Below are 18,182 nucleotides of genomic sequence, written 5' to 3'. Positions count from 1 at the left end.
AGGGCGAATTGGCCAAAGTCTTGATTAAGGAGGCGATGCATGTCGCGGTGCAACAGTTGTCCACAGCCAGGCACCATGTGGACACTAACTCGAGGGCTTTGGTCGGTGCCGTTTCTCTTCGCAGGCATGCATGGCTGAGGAGCGCCAACTTCCCCGAAGAGACCAAGCGGCGCATCGAAGAAATGCCCTTCGACGGGTCCGGGCTTTTCCATTCAAAGATGGACCATAAACTTAAAAAGCTTCATGAGTCCCGCATGATGGCCGGACAAATGGCGCTCCAGTCGCTTCCAAGGCGTAAGTGGCCATGGAACCGTTTGCCCTACAGACAGCCGTATCATCCCAGGCAACAGCCTCAGCAGCAGGGCCGTCGCCGATATGATGACAGGAGGCAGCGTTGACGGGACTGGTGAACCATTCCTCTACCCTATCCTATACCCACCCCCCTCTCATCTGGGGACCGGCTGCGAAGCCGACTCCCCATTTGGGAGTCCATCACATCTGATGGATGGGTATTATCTATCGTACAGCACAGCTATAGGATAGAATTCGACACCGTTCCTCCATCGAGTCTGATTCAGTTTACATCTTGCACACCAATACTGCTCGATGAAATACAACAACTTCTTCGTAAAGGAGCGATTCGTCAAGTAACTCAATATGACGGGCATCACGGATTCTATTCTAGATACTTTACCGTTCCCAAATGGGACGGTGGCTTACATCTGATTTTGGACTTAGGTGGTCTGAATTGATTCATTGTGACGAGGAAGTTTCGAATGACCACCCTCCAAAATATTTTGCCGCTGCTTAGGAAAGAGGACTGGTTCGCCTCATTGGACTTGAAGGACGCCTATTTTCATATTGCAATCCATCCCAGATATAGACATTTCCTTCGTTTTGCTGTTGCCCCCAATTTCTATGAATTCATGGTTCTACCTTTCGGTTTGGCTACCACTCCGAGGGTGTTTACTAAATGCATGGCCCCTGTCTGTGCTTATCTACACCTCCAGGGCATACAAGTTTATCCTTACCTGGACGACTGGCTCCTAGTCTCCAGGTCCAGGGAAGCACTCCTCACTTCTATATGTATTACCTGCGCCTTATTGGACGACCTAGGCCTTTGCATTAATACTGAGAAATCATCTCTCCTTCTGGTACAGAAGCTTACGTTCATCGGAGCCCACTTGGATTCGACGTTGGAAAAGGCGTTCCTCCCTCGGGACAGACAACTGACTCTAGCTTGCCATGTTCATCGAATGCGACGAGACAGATCGGTTCCAGCGAAGTCCATCCAGAGACTTCTAGGACATATGGCTTCCGCCATTGCAGTGGTGCCACACGCCAGACTGCGACTCCGTCTGTTGCAGCTGTTTTTCAACAAAGTGTTCCACCCACAGAGGGATCCACCATCGAAATTCCTTCGAGTCCCATCCTCGGTCCTCCATTCGCTACTATGGTGGTCGAACCCGACCAATCTGACTGTTGGGGTCCCCTTCAGGTCCCGAGGCCCATCGATTACAGTCGGTACCGACGCATCTCTTCTAGGTTGGGGAGCGACATGCTCCAGCCTGTATACTCAAGGCACGTGGACTCGTCAAGAATCCACGAAGCATATCAATTTCCTGGAATTGTTGGCCATGTTCAAAGCCCTACGCTCTTTCGAAGATGTTCTTCAACATCGGGTTGTTCAGGTAACATCGGACAACATAGCCACCATTTTTTATCTGAACAAGCAAGGCGGGACGAAGTCTCCAACCAGGGCCAGACTTTCTATGCAGATCTGGGACTGGTGCATTTCGAGAGATGTTACGATAATAGCAGTCCATCTGGCCGGTACGGACAACGTGGAAGCAGATCTTCTCAGCAGGCTCATGCTCATCTCTCACAAATGGGAACTGGACCCCCAGACATGCGACGACCTTTTCCATCGCTGGGGGTTCCCCGACGTGGACTGTTCGCCACACAACAGAACAAGGTGTGTGCGACTTTCTGCTCAAGAGTGGGAATCGGACACGAATCCCTAGGGGACGCCTTCATGATTCCATGGAACAATCTGAATTTCTACGCCTTCCCACTGATTCCACTGGTGATGAGAGTCATAGCGAAGATTGTTTGCGATCGGGCCACAGGGATACTAATTACTCCTTGGTGGCCATGCCAACTTTGGTTTCCCACACTGCTGGACATTTCTCACGGGGAATACCTACATCTTCCACCGCTCCTGTTCTTGATAACCCAGAAAGACGGCGCGCTTCGTCACCCAGATATAATATTAAAACTAACAGCATGGCGAATCCGATAGCTGACTTCACTACGTCTCTACCAGTCACTACTCCAAGGGGTTCAAATCGGACCTTCGAATCCACTACTGTCTTCGTTACATCTACACCGACAACTACTTCAAAAGGTTCGAACTCTACTTTTGAACCCAATACAGTTGCAACCTCCAAATCCGCTGGGGACGGCACTGCACCAGCACTGTCGGATCCGACTACTGTGCCATCGAATCCAACAGCCTTTCAACAGGACATTCAATACATATTGGACTCCGCTTTAAAGCCTTCTACACGGAGGTCTTACGAAGCTAAATGGAAGCGTTTCTCCGCCTTTGCTGACTCTCATTCATTCTCTCCATTTACATTGTCAATTCCTCAAATACTTCAGTTCCTCCTGGAATTACACCACTCTGGACTGAAACCATCTTCAATTAAAGTATATACGGCGGCCGTCGCCTATCATCGGGGTATGGTGGACGGTTCGTCCATTTTCTCCCAACCTACTATTAAAAGGTTTTTGAAGGGACTTTATAATCTGAATCCGTCGATCAGACCGGTAATGCCCACCTGGAGTCTCTCTGTTGTTCTGCAAGCGCTTACGAGAGCTCCTTTCGAACCGTTGGCCACAGTCGATTTACGTCTTGTCTCATGGAAGACAGCATTCCTAGTTGCGGTTACCTCAGCCTGGAGGGCCAGCAAACTCTGTGCTTTGCGCGTAGACCCACCTTATCTCAATTTTCATAGAGAAAAGGTTGTCCTGCTGCTCGATCCATCTTTTCTGCCTAAGGTATCCACACCTTTTCACATGGGGCAAGATATTATTTTACCTGCCTTTTTTCCAGCTCCGTCTACTCCGTTAGAAAGGACATTACATTCGCTTGACGTTCAATGCTGTTTAGCATTCTACAGATCCAGGACTGAGTCTATCCAACGTTCACATAGACTTTTCATTAAATATGCTACCAGGGGCCATGGTACCCCTGTCACTCCGCAGAGACTTTCTAAGTGGATAGTTCATACCATCACACTGTCTTACCAACTGGCCAATATCGACTTGCCCACTACCCCTCGAGGCCATTCAACTAGGGCTGTGGCTACCTCATTGGCCTTCGCATCGGGAATACCGATGGACGATGTATGTAGAGCTGCTACTTGGGCAAATCCTTGCACTTTCGCCAAACATTACCTCTTAGACGTCTGCGCTCGACAAGATTGTTCCTTCGGCAGAGCCATTCTTTCATCTGTTCATTGAGGACACCTTCCCTCCTCCATTATGGTAAGCTTGTTAATCTACCCATATGTGTGATGCACAGAGGCCACGACAAAGAAAAGCAGGTTGCTTACCTGTAACTGATGTTCTTCGAGTGGCCATCTGTGCAGTCACACAACCCACCCGCCGGCCCCACTCGGTGTCGGTGAGTGGACGTCTGTCGTTATTGAATGTTATCATTGTTTCTCGGTACCGATATTCATTGTTCTCTCGGTACCGATACTGTTCACCGTAGAACTCATTTACAAGTCATTTTTTCCACAAGAGGGCGTCCGTTCAGTCGTCAAAGACTGAACAAAATGGCGGACGCTCCGCTCTTTATAGGCTGTGGGGGAGGGGGAGCGGAGCTTTTTCCCGCCAAAATAAACCGTTAGCTTGTAATCTTCCGGCCAAAGGCACTGTGCAGGCGCAGCACCCATATGTGTGACTGCACAGATGGCCACTTATCAATTACAGGTAAGCAACCTGCTTTTTTTAACTTAATAAAAATATTAATAACTTAGTAATTTTGAACTAACATATCATTATGGGAAAATTCGTTATGCTACGTAAACCTTGATAGAAATCTGTATTATATAATGCTAATAGTAATATAATAGTAATGGCAGAAATAGTAATAAAAGATATGAAAAGGAACACTAGACTGATGGCCTGATATTTGCATAAAAGTTCCCTAATTATTTTAATGATTTCAGAAGTACTGTTGCTGCCACCCTTGCTATTTCTGCATAATTTATTGTAAAGCATGAAGTAGTGCAGCAGATTAATACTGCAATCGTATACAAGGTTAGGTAGAAAAAGGGACTGTAAGTGCCAGCATGCTGGGAGTCATGGGCCCTTTTTCATCCTAAGCTTGTATGGGATTGTGCCTTAATAAACGTAACAGCTACTGGAATCTTATTTATGAGTTTTGTAAAGCCAAGGGTCATAATAAAATTACATGCTCAAGTGTCATCCTGTTTGTAAGGCTTATACAGATCGCTGAGAAATTAGCCACCTGGAATGAAACATGAAGGATCAGGCAGTTCGTTATGCAGTTCTAAAAATACAAGGATTGATATCTGCAGTATTTTAGAGATGTGTGTATAACGATTTGGTTTGTAAATAAGAAAGAAATAATGCTTTGTAGAAAGTTGCTAGGTTTTAGATGTTTGCATAAATATACAAAGACATTGGAGTGTGGTTTCGCTTCATTCAATGTGCATCTAATGTGTACTTTTAAAAGTGTAAAATGTGTTATTTGAAGTTTTCAGTTACAAACAGCAATTCATTAACATTTCATTATCCATTCATTTCAAACCACTAATTCTCACTACATATTCTCTCATTCTTTGTGTTTCAGCTTCCTGTAAATGTTTGCTAATAGCACAGCGGGCAGAACTTTGTACAGCTATGAAGAATCATCAGCAAGCCCTTTATGATGCAGAAGTGCTGTGCCGAAATAAACCCCATTGGCCTAAGGTATGTGGTTTGCAAGTTGCTAAAAAAAAATCAAGAAAAGTTAGGCATAGAGATTTTGCTTGCACGTGACAACAGCTAGAATTGTTTCTAACACAAATGAGAAACGAAAGATGTATTGGAATAATACATTTCAGGCACTGTATGTTTCCTTTGGGCATTTACCATATTGTTTTGCTTAGCCTGAACATTGTTTAGGTCAGTTTTACCAAAGTACACACAAAGGCATTGCTTGGTTGTACTGCTGAATTATGATTTAGAATTCACGTGAATGATAATTCAGTATGTACAAGTATATATGCTTTCCTCTTTCCTGGAGTTCTGGTGGAATCACAAGGAAAAAAAGGAAGCTTTTGCTTTAGTTTTAATTTAGCATCAGCATAATGTTATGTCTAAGCCTGAACAAATTATAGTTAGCCTTAACTATAGGGTTTATTGAAAGTAGTTAGCTTCATAAACTGGGGCTTGATGTTGGCTTGTTTCAGTAAACCATTAGGACTAAGATTGTTTTGGAAAGTTTAGACGTGATGCTAAACTGCGAACACTTAAAATGAAAGCACAAGCCCCCAGCCTTACCAGAAGGAGCTTAAGGGATAAACCATAGTTTGCTTCATCAATGTGGCATACTGTTTAGAATGTTGGATTGGAACTGAGAAGATCCATCCCCACCTAGCCATAATGCTCACTGTGTGACTTTGGGCCAGTCACAGACTCTCAGGCTAACCTACTTCAGAAGGTTGTAGTGAGGATAAAATGGAAAAGAACCTTGTAAGCTGCCTTGTAATAAATATGTAATAACATAATACATCCTAGTATTAGAATTAGTGTGGTCTGGTAGACTGTTGGATTTTGACCTTGAAAGCATGGCTGTATATCCATACTCAGCTGCTCTTAGTTGTAAACTATTTTGGTTACTAAAAATGACATGGAACTTAGAATTTAAGTTACCATACAGGTATTTCCAGGATTCTCCATTACGAAATTTCAAGGTTATACAAAATCAGTATTTGACTTTCGCAGTCCTTTGTTAACTATCAATCTTTACCAGCCTTTCTGACATAATGCCCTCCAAATGTTTTAGACCTTAGCTCTCAACATCTCTTCTTATTCACCATGCTGAGTTGTAGTCCAGAGTATCTGGAGGGCATCCAATTGGGGAGAATGACTCAGATGAATTCCGTACAGCTTTCCTATATTGTTAAACACTATAGGGTGCATGTTCTAGCATTTCATTTTCCATTGTCTGAATTTTCATATCTGTTTCAACTTTATTTTGAAAGGATGCTTGTAAGAAACAGTACATTGACTGGTGAATGGACCGTAGTCCATAGTTCTTGAAAAATTTTGATGTATTAACTTTATTATATGTATACATCTAGGGTCATTATGTGAAAGCACAAGCTCTTTCTGGATTAGGAAGGATTGAAGAAGCATTGAAGGAGTTTCTTTATTGTGTTGCCTTAAATCCGGAATGGAGCTCAATGAAGATGGAAGCCCAAAAGGTAGGTTAATTTTATAAAGTGTATATCTGAACATTGTGATATATCTTGTTCTTCTTCGTGGTCTCTGTGCATCACACACAATGGGTGCTGTGCCTGTGCAGTGCCTGTTGCAGGGTAGAATACAAAAGCTTTAACAGATTTTGGCGGGAACTCCGCACCCCTCCCCCGCAGTGCTATATAGGGCAGAGCACCCGCCATTTTTCCCCAGTCTTCTTTCAACCGCCAATTGCACTGCCTCGAGCTGTTCGTTACCTTTCATCTCTCGCTCTACTTTGATCGCCTTTTTCTCTCCCTTTTCCCGGTTGAGATATTCCAAGTTTTATTACTGATTATCTGGATCCTTTTCAGTCCGGCTTCAGACCCGGGTACAGTACTGAATCTGCCTTGGTCGCCCTGTACGACGACCTGTGCAGGGAGAAGGACAGGGGGAGTACATCCCTGTTGGTTCTTCTGGACCTCTCGGCGGCTTTCGATACCATCGACCATGGTATCCTTCTGGACAGACTTGCGGGATTGGGGGTTGGAGGCACTGCTTTGCAGTGGTTCCGCTCCTATCTCGACGGTCGATTCCAGAAGGTAGTGCTGGGGGACCATGTCTCTACGTCATGGCAGCTATGCCATGGGGTACCACAGGGCTCCATTCTATCCCCTCTGCTATTTAACATCTATATGAAACCGCTGGGAGAGGTCATCAGGAGGTGTGGGCTGCGGAATCATCAATACGCTGATGATACCCAGCTTTACCTCTCATTCTCCACTAATCCAGATGAGGCAGTGGCTGTGCTGAACCGGTGCTTGGCCGAGGTAAGGGAATGGATGAGGGCCAATAAACTGAAACTCAACCCAGACAAGACGGAGGTCCTGTTGGTTGGCGGATCGGGTTTCGGAGAGGGTGGATTTGACCTGGTCCTGAATGGTGCAACACTCCCTCTTAGGGATAAGGTCCGCAGCTTAGGTGTACTCCTCGACCCGGAGCTTTCTTTGGAAGCTCAGGTGACAGCGGTAGCGAGGAACGCCTTCCTTCAGCTTCGGCTGATTAATCAGCTGCGCCCCTACCTGGAATACGACTGCCTGGCGACGGTGACACACGCGCTGGTGACTTCCCGCCTAGACTTCTGTAACGCGCTTTACGTGGGGCTTCCCCTGAAGACAGTCCGAACACTTCAATTGGTGCAAAATAGAGCTGCCAGGTTGCTGACGGGGACGGGGCGTTATGCTCACATGACTCCAGTCCTCCATCAGCTTCACTGGCTTCCCATTGAAGCCCGGGCCCAATTCAAGGTGTTGATTATGACCTACAAAGCCCTAAACGGCTTGGGTCCTGGCTACCTGAACGAGCGCTTACGTCCGTATATGCCCGACCGCCCTTTGAGATCTGCGGGAGAGTCCCTTCTCCGGGAACCCTCCATGAAAGAAATTAGGAGAATAAGTACCCGGAGGAGGGCTTTCTCTGCGGTGGCGCCCAACCTATGGAATTCACTCCCCGAAGAGGTCCGCCTGGCACCGTCATTACTGGTTTTTCGGCGCCAGGTAAAGACCTTTTTATTTAAACATCATTTCAATTGTTAAAACATATGATCTGGCCTGGGCAACTTCTTCTTCCTTCTCTTTCTCCTCCTATATTTTTATTTTATACTGATAATTTTAATTTTGTATTTGTAAATCAATGTATTTTTTGTATTGTTATATTTAATGGTAATTTATTATGTACTATTGTATTTCAATGTATTTTATCATGTTGTAAGCCGCCCCGAGGTTTCGGCAAGGGGCGGCATAGAAATGTTATAATAATAATAATAATAATAATAATAATAATAATAATAATAATAATATTACCTTTACCTCCCTAGTTAAATACTCCCTTTTTTCTTACTAATTAAAAAAAAGTTTAAAACTCTTTCTTACCTTTGTACTATTCATCTTTGCTATCCCTTTGTCTGATGGCTCAGCGCGCGGCTTTTCGAAAGTGCTCCAAATGCGGGCAACGGACCTGCATGAGCTCTGTCTCCTCTGCCTGGGAGAGGGGCACCGCTCTGATAAATGCGGACACTGCCAGGCTTTCACCAAGCAAGCCCGGAAAAATCAGGAGAATCGACTAAGGAAGATCCTTAGGGATCAGACCTTGATAGCCTCTAACGAGCTTGCCATCCAGGCTGCGCTGGCAGGTCCTTCCATTGTGACCTCCCCTCATCCACTGTCTGAGGGAGCTGCTTCCAAGGAGACCTCTTGCTCCTCCCATTCTTCCTCACTCAGAAGGAGAAGAGGAAGCACACTGGCCAAGGGAATCTGTCGGTTTCGAAGTCTAAGAAGGGCAAGACTGACAAGGCCAGCCGCAAACATCATAGGCCTGCCCCGGAACCGCGCCAAGACTTTGGTTCGACCGCTCCATTGGTCCAGACAGCCCCGTCGGTCCCGATGCCTTCGACACCACAGACGCTGATGCAAGTTACGCTGTCCGGATCCCCCCAGAGGGTTGAATCTCCAGCTCCTGCAGCACTGGATCCCCCCCGAACCCATCGTTCATGGATCGATGTCCAACAGGGAAATCCGAGACTCTCCTCCGCGGTCGCTGCCAAGCCACCAGTCGACCCATTCTCCGACACCGATGCCTTCATTGCCCGAGGCATCTCCAAGGCCTCCCTCACAGGCCGATCCCCACTGCCATCACTGCACTTTAGGCCAACCTACCAGGAGCTGGGTTCCGATGCCCTATGAAGGCCCCGAACCTTCTTGGCCCTACTACTGGGGATATCCGCCTCTGTATGGCTATTATTTTATTTATTTATTTTTCGATTTATATCCTGTCTTTTTCCTACAAAGGGCTCAAGGCAGCTTACATCATTCTCCTCCTCCATCTTATCCCCACAACAACCACCCTGTGAGGTTGGTTGGGCTGAGAGTCTGTGACTGGCCCAAAGTCACCCAGTTGGCTCCATGGCCGATCGGGGACTAGAACCCAGATCATCTGAGTCCCAGTCCCATGCTCTTAACCACTACACCACACTGGCTCTCATTATTATCCCATACCACTGGAGCGCAGGCACCGATCTCGGCCAACCGGGACCGAAATGCCCTCCACCTTGGTACCGGTGACTTCTTGTCCTCCACCATCTCCAGCCCAGTCTTCCTCCAGCCCCCCATACCTTTACGATTTGGATTCGGAGGACTTGGACTGCTTCTCTACATCTCCTGACACGGTCATTTCCACTCAGGGGCCTGGGTCCCCTAAAGAATCCTACGCCATGTTCGGCGAACTCATGAGCCGCCTTACCCAGTCCTTTGGAGTTCGAGGTCGAGCATCGACCTAGCATCAACAAAGACAACTTCTACGACATCATTCGTAATGAACAATACTCTGCCATATACCTCCCGATCATCACCACCCTTCGAGAGGCCATGAAGGACACTTGGGCTTTCCCTAGCCAGCCCCACCCTATGTCCAGGAGGTATGAGTCGATGTATAAGGTTTGGGAACAAGACATTCCATTCCTCTTGAGACACCCGAAACCTAATTCGATTGTGGTCGAGTCTTCCCAGGGGCGAGACAACAGAGAACACTCAACCCCTAGAGACAAAGAAGACAGGATGGGAGTCCATCATATCTGATAAATGGGTACTTTCCATCATTGAGAATGGATATAAGATTGAGTTCAACACTGTGCCTCCTTCGGGACAAATACGCTACACCACTCTGTCGGAGGTCCTCAGAGAGGAGGTACTCCAGCTACTCTGTAAGGGAGTGATTTGCCGAATCTCCCGTTCCGAGGGGCTTCACAGCTTCTATTCCAGATACTTTGTGGTACCGAAACGGGATGGTGGTCTATGCCCCATACTTGATCTAAGGGGCATCAATGCCTTCATTGCAATTAAAAAATTTTGCATGACCACCCTGCAAAATATCCTCCCCTTACTAGAGAGAGAGGATTGGTTCGCATCCCTAGATTTAATGGATACTTACTTCCTCATCAGCATCCACCCAGATCACAGGCGGTTTCTCCGCTTTACTGTCGGATCCAAGAGCCCCCTTTGAACCTTTGGTGACAAATGACTTGAGACTGCTATCGTGGAAGGTAGCCTTCCTCGTCGCCATTACTTCCGCGAGGAGGGTGAGTGAACTCTCTCTCCTTCACGTAGACCCACCTTACCTCAATTTCCATAAGGAAAAGGTTGTCCTATGAACCAACTCAGCGTTCCTACCTAAAGTTGCTACAGCTTTTCATGTCAATCAGGACGTCGTCCTGCCAGCGTTCTCTTCCACTCTGATAGAGAAATCCCTTCACTCTCTTGATGTGTGCCAATGCCTGGCCTTTTATCGGTCACGCACTGAGAGCTTTAGAAAGACCAAAAGCCTCTTCGTTAAATACTCCAATCCCGACAAGGGCGCTGCCATCTCCTCCCAGAGGCTTTCGAAATGGATCGTTCAAACTATCAAAGTGGTGTACCTGTTAGCCAAACTGGACCTTCCCGTTGCCTCAAGGGGCACTCTACCAGAGCCGTGGCTGCTTCCTCGGCTTTTTCATCGGGCGTTCTGCTACCGGACATTTGCAAGGCTGCCACATGGACGACTCCTTGCACCTTTACCAGACATTACAGACTAGACATTTGGGCCATACAGGGACTGCTCCTTCGGATGGGCCATCCTCTCTTCAACCCTCCTCTGAAGACAACGACTCAGTAAGCTTGCTAATTGCCCATTATGTGTGATACACAGAGACCACAAAGAAGAAAGGCAGGTTGCTTACCTGTAACTGTCGTTCTTCAAGTGGTCATCTGTGCAGTCACACAACCCGCCCACCAGCCCCACTCGGTTTCAGAGGACGGGACAGTAGACTATCCCTAGCGACTCCTCCAGTCAACCACACTCCTCATTAGGGGGCGATCTGCCGGTCTCCATAGATTGGAGGAAAATGGCGGGCGCTCCGCCCTATGTAGCACCGCTGGGGTGGGGTGTAGAGTTCCCGCCAAAATCCGTTAAAGCTTTTGTATTCTACCCGGCAACAGGCACTGCGCAGGCGCAGCACCCATTATGTGTGACTGCACAGATGACCACTCGAAGAACGATAGTTATAGGTAAGCAACCTGCCTATATGTGCATGGCTTTCATCTCTAATGAAATAATATCTGTGGACTTAAATCATTGCTTGAAATCTCATTTGCCACTGATAGTTCTTTGCATGTCATATCAATTTCTAACTCAGTATAGAATTTTTAGAACATAAAGGGAAGGTACGGTTCATATATCACTTTGAGGTAACTTGATTTTTTATTAATTTATGAAATAGTGTATAATGTTCTTTAGCTGTGTCAAGCTGCAGATAGTGCAGCAGTACATTAGGAATGGTAAGGACTAAATCACACACACAACTGCAGTACTTTTTCTTTCAAGTTCACACCAGTGTTTCTTTCTGCTCTGCTTCTGCCCTTCTTTTCCTTGATCGTTTCTGTCTTAACTAATTCTTCTGTCTTGCTTGGCCCAGTTCCTCCATCACCTCAGCAGAAATCAACAATCCTATCCATCCTGTTTCAATGGACATATGACTTTAGTCAGAGAACTGAAAATGAAAGCTTAGAACTTCCAAGAAGCAAGAGCTGGTAGTTATACTGGACAGAATCATTATCATAAGAGGAAAAATGGAACTGAATGGTTATGTTTGATGGACAGAGAGGTTTAGCATGTTGTGATGAAATTGAACTGTTCCTAGCTTAATTTTCAAATGAAAGACATATTTATTGATTTTTTAAAAATTGCTGATTTAAAAATTCAGAACAAATTTTTAAAAAGCTGTTTTTATTTTGCTTTTTGTTTTTAAATGACTTGAGTTTTATCCAACTTGACTTGCTTCATAGAATCTATGAACATATGGTTGTAATGTCAAACACCAAACACTAGTTAAATTCTATTTTTGCCATTGGGATGGGTCTTTCTGTGAGATCAGCTCGTGGTACTTTGCATAGGGGTTTAATAGCTCTAGTAACTTTATTATTTCTAATGAAACCATTGCTGTTGTTTAGATTTGCCAACTAGTAAGTCATTATTTTTACTAGTTGTCAGCAGCTGGCAGCCTTGATACCACATGCAACCCAGATTAACCAGAGAAGGAAACGCCGAAGTAGCTACCCTCCATGCGCATGTGGAATTTATTGTAGGAAATCGGCAGAAGAACAAGAAAAGCACGTGCATCCTGCTATGCTAGAATAAGCAGGGAACATGAGATTGGGTGCTAGTGTGGTTTCTGTTAGGTCCTTACCCTACTTTCAGTGGCCTTTTCTTTCTTTCTAGAAGGTTTTAAAATTATTACTGAAGGGATAGGAGAAAGGACACTACTTTATTTATTCACATAAAATAAGCTGAATTGTGTGTATTCCTAAATCTATGTTTTCTTTTCTCTAGATAATGTGTGAGATGTTTTTCCCAGCATTTGAAAATGTGCATGATAGTCTAACAACACCTTTTTGTAATCGGACTTCTTACACAAGATTGAAACCTGCATTTTTAAGTAGTATAAATACACAGGTTTCTGGAGAAGATGGGTCAGCTGCAGAGAACTCAAAGGTAATACTTAGAACGTGTATACTTAAAAATAAAAATGGGAAATTCGAATGCAACTAGCTCACCCCAAATTTTTTTACACCAGTGCTTGAAGTATAGGGTGCACCGAAGTTTATTGCATTCCTAGTTTGGTGCTAGGCCTATTAAGCCCAAAATCTGACTTCCCAAGAGAAGCCCATTAAGAATGGGATGCAGACAAAGGAAAAAAAATGTTCACTGAAATGTGAAATTGTAATCCACTGGAATTAAGTAGCTATTTTTAAAAAGCTATATTTAAATGTTTTGTATATCGTAGAGTTTCACTTGAAGACTTGCTGTTCTTGCAAGCTTTAAAAAAAATTTTTTTAAAGTCTCAGAACACAGGGTAGATTCCTGTAGTTAAGTATATAGAGCTCTGTATGAGTAGTTTCTATAGATTTAGAGTTTGCCAGTTCTCTCTTATTTAAGCCACGGTGGGCTGTGCTGCTAGTGAGTGGTCATTTCAAATATTCAAGCTGTGACCTTGGCTTATTGTGTAATTTGAACCTTGTGAGTGTGAATTGTATAATAAACTACCTGTAAACTTAAAAACACCATAGATTCTGCACAGTTTTGTAGGTGTGGCAATAGCCCATCCTCATCCACTTCAGATGATATGGAGATCACAGTTACAGCCTGAACATTAAAAAGTAGCTCAGCATGTGTTGCTGACCACCTGAATAAGCCATGACAGACTATAATGATTGTATGAACTCAGTCTATGATCCATGTAGTCCAGTTTAATGTAACCAGCATAGGGAAATGCTGCTGATATAATATTCCTGAATCAAACTTTGAAGTATCAATATAGAAGGGAAATGTTGAAATGCATTTCATGATTGTTTCAGGAGACCATCATGAGGTTAACAAAAAATCCATCCCAAGAGACTGATGTATCTCATCATATAATGGATTCCTATTTTGAAGATAACAAAAAAACTTTGGGAATAGTCCTCTCCAGTCTACCCACTGCAAGCTTGAAAAGGAAGTTTTCCAATGATGTTGGAGATTTACAAAGCTTGGAAATCCCTAGCAAAATTCCTAGAAAAGGTTTGTTTTGAAAGTGAGCTTCCTAATCTTGGTTTTCTTTGCTTGTTTTCCAAGGAAACACATTGCTTTTTGTGGTTATATGATATATTTCACTAAATTCAGTCCAGCAATTTCTATTCTAAGAAGAATTAAATTGGATTGTTCACATTTGTACACTATATTTTATGCAAGAAGAGACTCTTTTGTGCTCTGTTATAGAGTGGTAAGAGTATGACGTGTTACAGCTTTAAATTTAAATGAATATGAGCATGTATATGCATTATTTTATGATATATTTATAGAACAGGGGGCACGAAATGATTTATTATTGTGATAAATTGCAGTCTCTGTAATACAGAAGTAAATGATTGTTGAAGTTGTTCAGGCCCATGTTTCTTCTCTGAAGAATAGATTTGATGCAACTTTCAGAAGGATATCTAAATTCTGTTGCAGCAAAAACAGTCTTGTGGCACCTTAAAAGACTAACACATTTATTGTTGCACCGACTTTATACACTAGAATCTACTTCTTCAGATGCACGAAAGTATTCAATTGCCGAAATTTGTTCTAGAATACTTCTAATTCATTTGTATGCTTTTCAAATCTAAAAATGATAATTAATCATCCACTTTGCTGGAACTGGTGACAGCAGTTCCAGATGTTTTAAACAACCGATTTGTGGTCTTGCCATGGTTTTAATTTCAGCACCCTAAATCAGCAGGTAAACTTTCTTCAGCTGGATTCTGCTTGTGGGCTGCCATTTACCAACACCTCTTTTAGCCTGTACTTCTCTATATTTTAATTCTTTAAACATAGTTCTGTACCAATTCATAGAATTAGTCCAGCTGATGTATGTCCATAATTTTAAAATATTTTGGGAATTGCTAGTTTAGTTCAGACATGAACAGTTTTACATTTCCTTCTTAACAAATTATTTGAATAAACATTCTGCCTTTTTTTCTTTAAGAAGGTGAAACTACTTGTGAAAAATCTGCCTCCCTTCCCTTAAGAACCATACCTGCAAACCTCGTGGATGCATCTGACTTTGAGTGTTCCCTCTGCATGAGGTATTACCTAGACGCAAGAAACTGAGTAAATTTTTACTGAGTAAATTTACTTCTTTGAAGAGCTAATGGGGCGGGTTAGAAATCAGATAAATAAATTTGCAAAGCATTAAATGACATTTTAAAGTAGGGAAGGGAAGGACAGAGCAATAAAAAAATTTTGCTGTAAAAATTGTAAATTAAGTATTTATATTCATGTCGTAAATCTACAGACTCTGGTATAACATAATTATAAGCCAATTATATTTATTTTATTTTTAAAGCATGTTGATAAGCAGAACATACAAGATACTTAATAGCCAGGATACAGAAATGTGGTCAAACACAGTTTAAAAACCAAACTAGGCAGTTGTATCACTCATATATAACTTAAGAAATTAACTGCCCCATACCCAGAATAGGGTAATTGTGCAGCTGAATGTGCATTGGGTGTGAGATACTGCCTCTGATACTTCAGGAGCAATTGTTTATATTTCACTTGCAATATGTTTCTCTCTTTCTCTCCTTTCATACACACATACAGACACATACAGTCTTTCTTGGAAATGTAAAGTGACCGATTGTTTTTCATTATTCACAATGTCTTGTGCAGGTTATTTTATGAGCCTGTTGCTACTCCTTGTGGACATACATTCTGCCTCAAATGCCTTGAACGCTGTCTGGACCATAATCCACACTGTCCACTTTGTAAGGAAAAGCTCTCTGAAGTAAGTCCACTTCCCTCCCGGCTCTGTGGGCTGCTTAAATGAAAAACTTTTGGCTGTACAAGAACTTCAGGTTAGGGCCAAAACAAACGTTATTCTAAATCAATATCTAGCAGCTACATCCTTTCATTTTTTGTCTAGATTAGGCACAGAGTGTTGGATCTAGATTGGGATCCTAGTTTGGGAATAATGGACTCTTAGCCCCCTGTATGTACTCTAGAGTAGGAATGAGAGAATTCAAGCTTGTTGAGATTCTCCAAGTTCAGCCTGTAAGCTCATGTAGTCATGTTTTGGTCCTGAATGCAAACATTTTTGGTCCAAACAGGAGAAGTGTGTGTATAGATGCACATGTTTTAAAGTGTACACCGAGGTACATACTTCACCAGCATTGATAAGACTGTTTTTCCCCTCAAAATGCATATTTTAAAAGTGCATATTTTTCAGACAAATGCATTTTGGGTTCACAGGCTCAGTAAATGTTCAGCAATATAGGGAAAAAAACCTCAAGCTTGGCCCAACAACAGTCTCCCAAAAAACTAGGAAGAAAACCCAGGGCACAATGAGAATGAACTTCAGTGTCACTACACCAATGACCACATTATGGGAAACAACACAAACTTGAGCTCATAGTACATGAAGGCAATTATGATCTTATAGGAATTACTGAAACTTGGTGGGATAATTCCAAGTTTGTTGACTCCAGATGACTGGAACTCTACTATTGATGGATACAATCTGTTCAAGAAATATAGAAAGGAAAACTGGACTAGATAGGAAAATTATTAGGTGCTCATCAACAGCACCTTCTAAAACGGGAGGAAGCGAACTAGTGGGGTGCTGCAGGATTCAGTCCTGGGCCCAGGTGCTTTTCAACATCTTTATTTATTATGATTTAGCTGAGGGAAGTACAAGGAAAGATAATTTGCAGACAATATAAAACTTGGTGGAATAGCAAACCCCCTAGAAGACAAAATGAAGATGCAGGGCGATCTTGATAAACTTGAATCTGGGCTGAAAGCAACAGAATGAGATTCAGTAAGGACAAGTGCCAAGTCCTCTTCTAGGAAAAAGAAGCCAAATTCATTGATACAAGACAGGGAATATGTGGCTCAATAGAACTTAAAAGAAAAATACCTCAGAGTTATTGTAGATAACAGGCTAAATAGAAGCCAGCAATGCGATGCAGCTGCTGAAGTGGCAAATGCTATTTTGGGATGCATTAATGGAAGTATTATTTCCAAATCATGAGAAGTAGTAGTTCCCTTATACTCCTCACTTGTCAGACCCCATCTAGAATACTATGTCCAGTTCTGGGCACCAGTTTAAGAAAGATGCAGATAAATTAGAAAGGGTCTAGTAGAGGAGGACAACAAAAATGATCCAGGGTTTGGAAACACTGCCCTATGAGGAGAGACTGAGAGAACTGGGCATGTTCAGCCTTGAGAAGATGGAGTGGGGGGTAGAGGGCATGAGATCCCTCAATAATATCTGAAAGGCTGTCACAAAGAGGGAAGATCAAGGTATCTTCTTGCTGATACCAGAGTGTAGGACGGAGAATAATCAAGTCAAGTTGTGACAACCCAGATTCAGGCTAGATATCAGGAAATGTTTCTTCACTGTCATAGCAATATAACAGTGGAACCAATTGCCTAGAGAGGTTGTGGACTCTCACACAATAGAGACATTGAAAAATAAAATGGACAGTCATCTTAGTGGGGTGGTGTAAATTAGTGTCCTGCAACAGCAGGGGTTGGACCCGGTGGCTTTCATGGGCCCTTCCAACTCTTCTTTTCTATGATTCTATGTGACCTTTTCCCAAAAAATGAAAAATGCAGAACATTCTGATGTTAAGCTAATGGAAATGAAATTCTCATATATCTGAACTCAATGAAAAAAAGATGTAGCTGTGAGATGCAAATTTAATTTTTGTTTTGCCTATAGCAAACTGAAAGTATATTGTTTTTTCACCAGGTAGTAAAATGGGGGGAGTGGGTAGTGCAGGGATAGGTCTCTTCCAGTGGGAGAAACTCCCAAAGTGTGTTCTCTGCAAACAATGTGAAGAAGACTGCACTTGTTGCCAGTGTTCAGAGGCACAAGCTTTCAATCAGACAGGAATTAAGAGTTGGTCTGAAAGTAAGCCAGCATAAATTTATTTGTATGTTTGCTCTGATGCTAGCGCCTCAGAAAAGTGCAGAAATGCAGCTCATCTCCTGCTTTTCCTGTCCCTCTTAAAAGGGCACGTGTTTTGGGACTGGTATAGCTAGTTGTGGAATGAGATGCACTTTTGCGCTTTCCCAGGCAGCTAGAGTCC

At 43.3% G+C, this 18,182-nt stretch overlaps 1 protein-coding gene across 1 annotated transcript in view; it reads left to right on the top strand.

Moving 5' to 3' along the window:
- LONRF2 (LON peptidase N-terminal domain and ring finger 2) overlaps window positions 1–18,182 on the top strand; it is a 57,241-nt gene that overhangs the window by 26,779 nt on the left and 12,280 nt on the right. The window contains exons 2-7 of the mRNA XM_044433795.1: window positions 4,889–5,007; window positions 6,384–6,506; window positions 12,898–13,059; window positions 13,923–14,124; window positions 15,071–15,170; window positions 15,760–15,874. Of these exons, the coding sequence (XP_044289730.1) occupies window positions 4,889–5,007; window positions 6,384–6,506; window positions 12,898–13,059; window positions 13,923–14,124; window positions 15,071–15,170; window positions 15,760–15,874 (821 nt within the window). The remainder of the gene's footprint in view (window positions 1–4,888; window positions 5,008–6,383; window positions 6,507–12,897; window positions 13,060–13,922; window positions 14,125–15,070; window positions 15,171–15,759; window positions 15,875–18,182) is intronic.

This window comes from Varanus komodoensis, unplaced genomic scaffold (genome assembly GCF_004798865.1).
Source record: "Varanus komodoensis strain SLA01 unplaced genomic scaffold, ASM479886v1 scaffold1, whole genome shotgun sequence".
Lineage (NCBI taxonomy): Eukaryota > Metazoa > Chordata > Lepidosauria > Squamata > Varanidae > Varanus > Varanus komodoensis.
The sequence above is the reverse complement of the archived record's forward strand: the minus strand, read 5'-3'. Positions and strand labels throughout refer to the sequence as shown.